General features: G+C 36.3%; 2 protein-coding genes across 5 annotated transcripts in view; both read left to right on the plus strand.

Moving 5' to 3' along the window:
- Nucleotides 1–10,677, plus strand: part of LOC142343231 (uncharacterized) — a 58,948-nt gene extending 48,271 nt beyond the window's left edge. For both annotated transcript variants that reach the window (XM_075395004.1, XM_075395005.1), the window contains exons 12-17: nucleotides 8–306; nucleotides 758–826; nucleotides 5,400–5,616; nucleotides 6,099–6,173; nucleotides 9,303–9,542; nucleotides 10,334–10,677. In XM_075395004.1, coding sequence (XP_075251119.1) covers nucleotides 8–306; nucleotides 758–826; nucleotides 5,400–5,616; nucleotides 6,099–6,173; nucleotides 9,303–9,542; nucleotides 10,334–10,603 — 1,170 coding nt within the window. In that variant the 3' untranslated portion in view covers nucleotides 10,604–10,677. The remainder of the gene's footprint in view (nucleotides 1–7; nucleotides 307–757; nucleotides 827–5,399; nucleotides 5,617–6,098; nucleotides 6,174–9,302; nucleotides 9,543–10,333) is intronic.
- The window catches only part of LOC142343235 (uncharacterized), a 595,961-nt gene that overhangs the window by 48,270 nt on the left and 535,633 nt on the right, over nucleotides 1–12,058 (plus strand). The window lies entirely within an intron of this gene.

A 12,058-nucleotide genomic window follows, 5' to 3' on the forward strand; every position in this document is an offset into this window, starting at 1 on the left:
TTCTCAGGTACGACTGTTCTCCCTTGTGTTCATGGGTGAGAGTCCCTCCTTAGAAGAAGACTTTCTCTTTCAAAGTGGAGGCAGTGGAACCCACACCCCACGCTCAGCCCATTCAGCCAACGGTACTAGCGATGTGCGTGATAGTAATGACAACAGTAGCCATGGGTCTGGGCACCAAGTATCCTACGATGGTATTCTCTGGTCGAAGGAAGACGCGAGTAGTAATCTGGTGGGAGGCTTTATCCGCAAGCCGAGTTTGACTCTCGTGCGTAACACTGTCTGGAGGGATTACCATTTCTCTATCAGGTGAGTCGTTCACTAAGTGACAAGTTTACAGAGAGGGTCAAACTCCTCACATAGTTCTGTCTGAGCACAAATCTGAGAGTGGAATCTAAATTGAAAGTTTTAGAATCCTGTATCAGTTCTCAATTATTAATTTTGTCATTTTTTTTGCTTTTATCCTTGTAAATATTTCTGATGGTTTTGCCTCCGAATTATACAGATTTCTGCCTCCGAGATACAGGATTGGATTTTCTTTAGGTTTTTGATTGGCACTGACTTAAAAGGAATTCGAAAAGGTAATTTGATCTTTAACTCTGCAACAAGTCTCTGCAGATTGAGGTAACTCACGATCTAAAACGTTCGTTCTATGATAGCAAACCAGAGTATAGACAGAATTCTTCATGTGAAATTGCTAATTGCTTATTTTTTCATTGTGTCAAAGCTTCTCGCGCAAATTGAATGTTGTGCTGTTTAGAAATGGTGTTCTGTACAAGGCGGAGTACATGTCAGGTGGAAAGATATCCCAACCAGAAATGGTCGTCTCGTAAGTCTAACTAAAATATCCACTTTAGGATAAACAGTGGCGGCGTCGGGGTGTCACCTATAGTAACCCCTAAAAATATAAATGCGGTGTGTTCTGTAAATTTTCCAGGAAATGCGATGAAAAAAAACAATAGTTCACATCTAGTTTCAAACATTCATAGCTGAAAATGGAATTTTTTGTTGTAAAAAATAACATTTTGGTTTTTTGATTTTTCTCGGCCAGGATGCACTTCATAAAATGTAAGGTTTCCATTCACCAATCATAAATTATAATTTTAGGTCTGACGTCTCGTTTTATATACGCTGTCGATTTGAGCGGCAAGTCTGTGTATTTAATAGCCGCGTCAGCAATTCCAGGCGGCTATTATTGCGCTCCTAGTTTTTTTTTCTAAAATTCAAAGAATTTGAATTGTATTGGGGCGCTTTTTTTAAGATGTGTTCACACATTTTCAATGACTTTGATCTTTCAAAACAGGATAAACAGGTAAAGCCCAGCGGACATTAAGATTCATTAGAGGCCCAAAGTGGGCTTTATTAGTCCTTCAAGTGCTTAGAGTGGTGCAGCTGCTGGGATGGCCTCAATTTAAGGTTAAAAGGTCATTTTTAGGAGTTTGTTGGCTCAAAATGGTGCATTTTTTCATGTTTTTAATTGCTCCCAAACGAAGTTGGTAGCAATTATATTAGTCCTGTCGGTCTTTTTTTGTGCGATTTTTCTCTTGACCGATTTTTCGTCTGACGATTTTGACTTTTCGTCCTCAAAAACGGGATAAACAGGTAGCGCCCAACGGGCATCAAGTGCTCTTAGAGCCTTTCCGCCTTTCAGCTCTGTTCCAGCTCAAACTGTTTCGGAGACTTATAATTATGGTGTGAAGAGCGGTTCTTAGAGGTTGAAGACCCCCCCCCCCAACTGTTGACCCCCCCCTACTATTGCCCCCCAACACCCTACCGCGCTGTTGCCCCCCACCCAACTGTTGCCACCTCCATCACCACCCCCATGGCTAGTTACTGACGAACAACGGCTCGCTAAAAACACGCAAATTTATACAAATTTTCACAATTTTTTTCAAGCTTTTTGAAAATTTTTGTCATTTTTGTAAAACTTTTGTCAAATTTTCGAGTTTTATCAACCCTAGATGTCAAGGAACTCACTCTACGGTTTGATAATAGTTTACTGCGTAGTTTCTAAGAGTAATAGAATGGTTTCAGCATTTCAACTTCGCAAATTTTTGAAATTTTTTGAAAAAACTTGCAAATTTTTTCAAGGTTTTTAAAATTTTTTGTCGATTTTTAGGTTTATCCAGCCTCAAGAGCCAAGGAGCCTCCTCTAGGGTTTGATGATAGATTACGGTATAGTTTCTAGACGTAATGAAATTTTTTTCAAGATTTTACCATCACGAATTTTAGCATTTTTTTTTTGAAAAAAATAGCATTTTTTATTTTTTTTTTAGCATTTATTGTCATTATTCAAGATTTTTTCGCCTCATGGTTCGGAAAACCTGCTTAAGGGTTGGATAATATGTGGCTGCGTAATTTTAGTGGTAATGGAATGGTTTTCAACTTTTTAATATCACAAATTTTATCGATTTGTTTTTTTAAAAATTGCAATTTTTTCAAGTTTTTTGACATTTTTTGTTATTTTTTTTACGTTTATCTAGCCTCAAGAGCCAAGGAACCTCCTCTAGAGTTTGATAACAAGTTATTGTATAGTCTCTAGATGCAATGATGTGTTTTTAAAGCTTTGAACATTTAACGAGTTTTTGCATTTTTTTGAAAGAATTTTGGCAATCTTCATGTTTTTTTAGAAATTGTTTCATTTTTTTAGGTTTATTCAGCCTCAAGAGCCAAGAAGCCTCCTTTGAGGTTTGATACTAAGCTGCTGCTTAAGAGTAAATGGAATGTTTATCGTTATTTTAATGACTCGAGTTAGAAATTTTTTGATAATTTTAAGATTTGAAAAATTTTTGAAAAATTATTATCATGTTCCAAGTGCATGGGTCTTTATGAGCCAGTGAAATTGTTTAAGGCATGAAATATGCATACTAGATGGTCTCTTGGGACAATGGAATGGTGTTCTGAAGATATTAATATCACGAATTTTAGCAAGATTTTGTTAAAATTTGCTATTGTTTTTAAAATTTTTGAATTTTTTTTGTCCTTTTCTGAGTTTAACGATCATTACTGGCCAACGAAGCTTTTTAATTCTTGCAGATGGCTTACATAGCATAAATCCAGCGACAAAAAATGTTTTTGAACATTTTCTTTACTGCGAAATGTGGAAACTTTTTTATTGGAATTTTGCTGTTTCAGTTTTTTCTATATGATTTAGTTACTAACAAGTTTAGAAAACTTGAAGTTGTAGATTCGAATCTCACCATGGAAAAAATTCCTGGCTCTCTCTTCTCTCTGTGTTGGCTGGCGTTTCTTTCCTTCTCCTTCTCGCTCACGTTTAATCTCTCTCTCTCTCTCTCTCCTTAATTCTTTTGTTGATGCCGCACTTCAGCGGCTGTTATATGGCGTGATGTCATAGCCTATTACCCTAATCTCAGGCCCCTTCAATCAAGCTAAAGCTAGCCTCACTAAACAGTGGCTAGGTACTGACGAAGCCAACCGCTGGCCGGTCGTTTGAGAGCAATTCGCCCGACGTTAGTCGGTTATGTTTGTGATTTTTTTTAGTTTTTTGTTTGATTAGTCTTAGGTTGAAGTTTTTAAAAGTTGATGAAGGCCTTTTGCGAGACAAAATTTTTCGTTATGACATTTTTAAGAGCTATATATTGTTACTACAAACACGCAAAATGATACTTTCCAGCTTCAGGGGACAGGTAATCTCCTTTAAGGTTTGATAATAGGGCACTGTATAGTTTCTGGTAACAATGGATTGGTTTTCAACATTTTAATGTTTCGAATTTTAGCATTTTTTTTGCTATAATCTGCCATTTTTTAAAAAGGTTTCTTAAAGTTTTTGTCAATTTTTGATTTTTAACCATTCTCGAGTGCCAGGAAAACTATTCCACGGTCTGAAAAAAGTTACTGCTTGGTTGTTAGTTTCAATTGATTTGTTTTCAACAATTTAACCTTTCGAATTTTAAAAATTTTCCGATGAAATTTGTCTTTTATTAGGTTTTTCTTGCCTAAGTAGCCAGATAACCTCATACAGGGTTTGATAGTATGTTATTAAATAGTTGCTAGGGGGCAAAGGGAACGAATTTCTATTTTTTGAAATTTAAAATTTTTTATAAAATTTATCGATCTTTGAACCAATTATTTTTTTAAGGCTTGGAATCGAGTTACTGGATAGCCTCTAGAGACACAGAAATGATTCTTAAGATATTAATATCATAATTTTCATTCAAATTTGAATTTGATTTCATTTTTTTAAAGTTTTTGTCATTTCCGATTTAATCGATTTAATCGCAAGGGCCAATGTATTTTTTCAGGCCTTGCAGATATAATACTGCAGCAATTTCGGAAACAGAAATTGGTTTTGAACATATTTTTGAAATAGGTATATTTAATGTGATCAAATTTTGCCTAAAGGGTAAACGCTTCATTTTTTTATAAAAATTTAAAAGTCTGAGTTAATCGATCTACAGGAGCCAATGAATTTTTTCAAGTCTTGTACCTATAATCCTGGACGGATTTCAGAGACGAAAATTTGTTTTGATTACATTTTTCAAATAGGTATATTTAATGGGATCAAAATTTGCCTTCGGGGTAAAAGCTTCAAGGGTTTCAGCAATGAGTATATTTGTGTTTAATTTGTTTGATTGTTTTAGATTCTCAACTTGTTGAGATGATTTTGTTTGTTTTGGCTGGCATTGTTCAATTGATCTGATGGTCAGGTAGAGTACTTCTGAGTTTTTCATTCATTTCTTTGAATTGTTTTTCAGGACTTGTCCTGCTCTGTTTTTTTACTTCGTCTAACAGATTTTTTTCCTCTTATCCTCACTTCTTTAATGACTTCAGTGACTTTTACTGCTTTGCAATTATAATTTGTGTTTGTGACGTCATTTGTGCTTTTAGATCAATTGCGTGACTTACCTCACTCAAGGAAAATGACTTCTGAACTCACTTATGGAACTTTAAATTTTATGAACATTTATTAAATTAAAGGTCAATAGTGTGCATCTAAGTAGTGCCAAACTTATATGCCCTAATTCCTGAGTAATAGACTCTCGAGTTTTAATATTGAATTTTAATTTTGAAAAGGCTCCATTAGGGTTTTTCCTTGTAGAGCAAATGTGTCTAAGTCACAAAATGACAGTCCGGATCTAACCCAAAATGTCTGGTGGTCTATTAATAAGCTAGTGGTCGATCTGTCAATCTTATTTCTTTAGTTGTTTCAATTCATGGTAGGCCACAAGCTTCTATTGCGGCTATTTGCAGGCAATCTGCCGGCTATGTTTGATTTTGGCGTTTGAATTTATTATCCCCATTTTTAAATACAGCTGTTAAGGCTGATAGTTTTGAACATTAGTTTGTAAAGATAGGTATGTTTTGACTTCTTGACTGTTTTCGCTCTATTCTCATTCGCTTTCATTCCAATGTAATGCTTTCAATATTTGCCTACATTTTAGGTTAGCCGAGTGTTCCTCGTGTAAGATGTACAGAGACTCGGATAAACCATATACCTTCCTGCTGACAAGTTCCAAAGCCAACCAGGGACTGGCTAAACTTCTCCAGAACAGCAGAGCTGGCAGCCGACTCCTGGCTCCCATTACATCTTACTCCTTCGCTGCCCGCAATGAGAGGGATGCGACAGAGTGGATCTATGCTATCAGAAAGTTCCTACCGGTACGGTATTGTAATAATTTTGTATAATACTTTTTAAGAGAAACACTACTCAATATTTTCCGCGTAAGGACGTAGTTATCTCTCTAGCTGACAATTTTGCGTCTCAGAGCTTGTTTGAGCTAATAACGCATGTTTCCTTATCACCCTTTGATCATTTTTTCTATTCATTAACCTGCGTGAACAAGTTAAAAGTGTGCAATTACAGATGGCCATATTGTACCGGATGGAAGGGAAACAGCTATTCCGAAGTAATAAGTGCTGTTGCGTTAACACTGGTTTGAATCGACTGATAAGAGTGATTTAGTCATTACTCCTCATGATTACATGCTATCAAGGCTCGGAAATCATAACTTGTTTTTTCCGCCTGACGTGAACAGTTTTTATGAAGAAAATAAGGAGAACAATTGTTTTGTGATTTTGGGATTGAATTCGAGATATGTTATAGTACTTAACTGAAGCTTTAATAGTAATCTCATTTTCAGTCTTCGAGTGGGCAGAGGTCGAAGGGACGTCTCATTCCAGTGAAAGCGGGTGCACTTGTCGTTGATAACTTTAATGTGAGTTGTGATTATATCGGCATCATTTTTTTTTCAGTGATAAAAATCTCAATAAAATTGAGCCAGTTATGAAATAGCCAGCTTCAGGGATTAAAATAAAAGTATCATCGTTGAACTACCTTAGAAACACACGCGAAAGTTTTAAAATTCCACATTCCAGTGGCAAATACTCCGTGTTCCAGTGAATTTCTTGCCCTAATTAAATATGGTTTGAAGGATGAACAGACAAAGCAGTCCCATATAGCAAAATATTCCACGACAAAATAGTCCAACGAATTACGTATTTTGAAGCAAGTTTTTGGGTTGATTTTAATTCAAAGAAAATAATAGTAAAATTTTAAATTCGTAATAAATAGCCGCGAGTCGATAGCTGAGGCTATTTTTAGCCTTCTCTTGGATTTTTTTACAATTCAAAGAATTTGAATTGTATTGGGGCGCTGTCTTTTTTTAAAGATCTGTTCACACATTTTCATGATTTTTGAAGTCAAATTGGAGTAGTGGTTTTGGTCACGCCGAAACAGGAAGTGGAGCTATAAAGCGAGTGGTTTTGCGACATAAATTTTTTCGCTCTAATTTTGAGGTAGAGTGAGAAAACGGTGTTTGAACAAAATTCGCTTTCTCGCTGGTTTTTTTGTTCACATGCGGCAATTTCACTTTGATTTTTACTGTTTTTTTCCGATTTTTCGGATATGACTTTTTTCAATAGCTGCGAAGCTGTAAGCTGAGCAGAGCTATATTGCGGTTCTCCTGGTTTTTTTGTTTTGTCGTCTGACGCTCTTTTTCGTTTTACATTTATTCACACCGCAAAGCTGAAAAAGTCAATTTTTCTGAATGACTTCTTCCTCTCACTAACAGCGCTTGCGCGGGTGACGTCATTTCTCATTCTCTAGCGAAGGTTTTAAGTTCATTTGCGTGATTAGATTTTGATCATACTTGACTTACCTCACTCAATAAAATGACTTTTGCACTTTAAAACTTAAGTTTAAAGGGAATTAAATTAAGGTCACAGTAACTCAGTTGTGTAATAAAGGTCCCCAAAGAAAGGGCTTCTGCGCAATGAATTTTACAAGCTTTATTTTTTATTAATTTATCGCTGAATGTTTTTTACCTAGTTTTTTGAGCGGCGTCGATTTTTTTTTTCAATTTAGATCTGTATCTTTTTCTATCTCTATTATACGGCGCGCAAGTCTGTTCTTTCGCAGCTATTCGGGCAATCTGCCGGCTGTATTCTAAATGGTTTTCGCTATCCATTCCTAGTTCTTTCTCGGCATAGTTTTTTGTTTGAACAAAATTTCCTTTTCTCGCTAGTGGTTTTTTGTTCACATTAGGCATCTTAGCTTTGACTTTCTGTTTTTAAAAATTTTTTGGGATCTGATTTTTTAGGAAATGTATTTCCAAATTCACTCATAGTCCGTTCTAGGTCTAGTTTTTTGTTCGTTCAATGGAAATATTTTGAATTGTACGTCAGGACTTGTCCTGCTATGTTTTTTATTTCGTCAAGATTTTTGTTACGACCATATGACGTCACCATGACTTCAAATCTGATTTTTGTTCATTCGTTCATGCAATTTCAATTGAATTGCTTGCGTGACGTCATTTTCACTCTAAGTGGAGCGAGTTTGTGTTCATTGGCGTGATTAAGTTTTTGTCCACTCGTGACTTACCTCACTCTCAAAAATGACTTCCTCACTTCGAAATTGACTTTTTACTTTAATTCAAAGAGATAAGGTCAAGTGAGTGCTTTTCCTTCTAATTGAAGGGTTTTTGTTGGCAGCTAATAGAGGCAGCAATAAGTTATACAGATTCCTAATCAAAATTTAACGTCTTAGCCCTGAATGAAAAGAATAAATTTTTGTTGTCTGTTTTTTTGCTTTTTCGAGACTGCATACCTTCGAAGCTATTGCGGCTTTTTTCTGGCAATCTGCCAGCTGTACTTTACGTTTGCTCAATTGCTCTCAAAGTAAAATTGTAGCAATTTTATCAGTCCTCTAGATCTTTTCATGACTCGAAGGGGATTATTGTTTTTCTACCTGTTTTTACTACTCGAAGAGGAGCACTTGTATTCTACAGGTTTTTTCAGCGGAAGCAAATTTTTTTATGACTAGAACTTTGCCTCCTTTCCTATCGAACATTGACCTGTTGTACCACGTTGACCTGTTTTCGAACATTGGACGTCAATAGTTTCTATTTAAATGGAAAAAGCTATATTCAAGGTCAAAAGGTCGTTTTGAGGAGTTTTGATTCGATAACAGTTTCTCCGCCCTATCCGACTACAAACACCCCATCCGCAGCTACCTACCCCCACCTACATAACCTACGTATCCCTACCCAACTCATATACGTACTCCTCTCTCACCCCCATACACCGCCAAACCTAATCACACCCACTACCTAATACGTTGTGTATGCATTTTCGAAGCTCTTCTTGTTCTATTGGGCAGTTAGTTTTAATTACTCTCTAACGAAGTTTTAAGCAATTATTGTAAACGTGCTCTTCTTTTTATGCAAAATTTTTGGTTGACCATTTTACCCCCTTTTGTTGTAGAACATTCTGTTGACTTCTCAAGTGACACCTTCAAGCTTCAGTTCTTCATTTTTAATTGCTCTTGAACGAAGTTCATAGCAATTATTGTAAACGTTTTTCTTATGCAAAATTTTCGCTTGACAATTTTGACTTTTCGAGTGACTTTTACGCCCTTGACTTTTTGCATTTCGCGTGATCTAAAATTCTCTCTCAGTCGCAATTTCAAGCGGCTGAATTCGATTGGTGGCAATTTAATACTAAAAGTCAAATGAAAAGTGCGCCGAAACTGGTGCCATTTTTTTACTTTAAATCGTAATAGTGGTATATGTTAGCCTCTAATGTGGAAGATGCCCCACTCACCCCTCCCCCATTCTACCCGTAACTCCTCCTCCGCGCGTACCACCACTCCTCCCCGCCCTATACTCACCCCACCACCCCTTAATTAAGCTAAAGCTAGCCTCCCTGAGCAGAAGCTAGCTACTCACGAAGCCAACCACTCGCCAGTTGTGTGAGAGCAATTTGGGACTGTTTTGTCTGCGGATAATTTGACTGGAACTGTCTTTCTGGACACGGTTAAAATAGCATTGTTGTCGTCGTTACTTTAGGCAGCTGTTTGCCGCTACGAGCGGGAGAGGGAGGAGTTCTACGCTATGGAGAAGTTCTCCCTCCTCAACATATCACGTGTCATTACACCAACTGATCTCACTCACTACAAATCCGACACTTTAATTGCTGATGAGGATGATCTGGAATTGGGAATGAGAATGTTATCCGCGCCTGAAGTTGAACTTTTGAACACCAACACACGATCGAAGTCCAACCCAGACCTCAATTACGTCATCATTGTAAGCCATTGAAGTCTTTGATATATTGTTGAAACACACATGTGCAAGTTTTAAAAAGCCAGATTTCGGCAGTTTCAGACTGATGCTATTTTCTATAATAATTGTCAGGTTTTGGACTGGCAAGTTGCGATTTTCAAGCAAGATTGCGTGAGTCTGCTCAAGGTACTTCGAAATACTGACTAATATCGAAACACTGCATGACAAATGCAAGATTTTCTCAGTGACTTCATCAGAGTCACAAATCCTAAACGACCTGAACTTTATCAACTGTATTGAGTTTGCTGCGTCCCTTAATTCATTTCTACTGCTACTATCGGTTAATTAAACGCATTACTATCACTTCCCGGCTTTCCAGATGCTTCGCGTGCATCTTACAATTCTATAGTGTCATGCGTGATGGATACCTAAGTCGCATCTATCAATTTTCTTGATATTAAACCAGTTTAATTTGGTTCAGACATAAATTCTCTCTCAACTACGACGCTAAAGCCTTTATTCCGGGACAGATCCGATATCTCATGACGAATTAAAGTTTATAATCAAAATGCTTATTGTTGTTGAGCCGCTTGCTTACGGATCAGGCTGGACGCTTGTGAGTTGAAGTTTCTGATAAAGTTTGGTTTCAGCCGTTAAAAATAAAGTCAAATTTAACCATTTAAAAGTTGCGATCAAATGAAATTCAAATTTAAAAAGTTTGTTGCAAAAAAGAATTTACAAACATAAAAAACATTAGCAATAGCTTTATCATTTGAAGCACAGAAGAGTAATCATATCGTTTTCGCTGCTTGTAGGATTTTCAGCCGACAGCAGAAGCGAAGGGAGAGGAAGACGATGACTTCGAGATAGTGGAAAACACCAACTTAGTTGACAATCTGCTCCCAATGGTGCTCTACTTCTGCTGCGAGAGGGAAGCAGCCTCATTTGTATCTATCATCCAAGACATTGTATCACACGCCACTATACAGTCTCTACCGGTTGCCAGATTGAGCTCTTACGTCACTAGATCGCTGGAGAAGACTCAAACTGATATTAATAGAACCAGAATGCTCAATAAATATTAGCCTCATTTTATATCACTTAGTCTAGATTTATTCTATTAGATTATTGCAACGCTCTAATAAATGTTGTAGCAAAATTTACCTTTTTGATTAGCTGCAACGCGAGGTTGTGGAAAGTTTCAAGATATCCTTAAAACGAAGCAGATAGAATCGTATTACTTAGAATAATGCAATGTCGCATCTTAAGTTAAAAGCGCCCTCGTCGAGCCCTCACAACACTACCCCCCTTCTTTGCCCCCTTCCCCACCAACCGGTCGTTTGAGAGCAATCCGCGCGACTTTAATTGGTTATATTTATTCATGCAGAATATTCTACTGAGGGTTAATTAATGTAGAATTGATTGGTTGTTCATTTTTTTTTGAATGAGATGAATTTGCTGCGCTTAAATTAAAAAAAATTGCTTTGATACAATTACTTCATATCTTGACGTATTGAGTTGTCGTTAGCCGTTTTTTTTTGTATTTTTGGCATTATTTAAACAGCTTTGATAAAAATTAGTTGTTGAACGGGGCTCTATTATTCCGGTGTGTTGTGAAGCCAATACGGTCCTTCCAAAGAAAAATGGTCCCTCCATTCTCAATTTTATGTACTCTAATGTTTAGTTGACAATACCATTTAAACTCTTTAAAAAGTTATTTATAATCAATGTATTTGCTCAGGGCTCATTTAATTGTTGAATTTTTGAATTGACGATGGTTTTTTTCGAAATTTTGTATGATACTTTTATTATCACCGTTCTTCAACGTTAATGTACACTTTTTATGTCAATTTATGCGAGATAATCAGGTTTTCGTGCACATGTGCAACTTTTTATTTGATGACGTAATCAATAATTTTTGGTAGTTATATCTAGTAAATTCATGGGAAAAAGCACAATTCATTTTTAATCAAGCTTTGAAAGTTTCTGCTTTTATTTCTGGTATTTTAAGTGTGTGAGTTATGATGCCTCTAAATCGGAAAGAAATACATGTAATTAAAATTGGCAGTCTCCAAGGCGCAATGAACATATTTATTTTAATAATTTTTTAATGAAAATTAAAATTTAAAAACCATTTTTAACAATACGTCCAATTCTTCAGCTACTTAACAATACATATGTGTTAAAATTGTTTTTATTTTTTAAAATTATTTATAATGTAGCCGTGATTTGTTGCGCTACATGCAGTATTAACTTTTTGATTAGCTGCAGCGCGAGACTGTGGAATTTTTCAAGATACCCTTAAAGCGAAGCAGATAGAATCGTATTACTTAGAATAATGCGATGTCGCATCTTAAGTTAAAAGCTGTGAGGTTGAGCCGGATGATGCAAGCTATAGTCCATGTTTTGCTTCTCGGCGAAGCGTTATGGCGACGTGCTTGTTAATTTTTCTCGAACGAAGCAATTACTTTGGACGTTTTTTTTAATGCAAAATTTTGCTTTAACTTTTCGATGGACTTTTCGATAACTGTTTCTTGGGC

The sequence above is a fragment of the Convolutriloba macropyga genome, chromosome 7, assembly GCF_964194025.1.
Source record: "Convolutriloba macropyga chromosome 7, txConMacr16.3, whole genome shotgun sequence".
Lineage (NCBI taxonomy): Eukaryota > Metazoa > Xenacoelomorpha > Acoela > Convolutidae > Convolutriloba > Convolutriloba macropyga.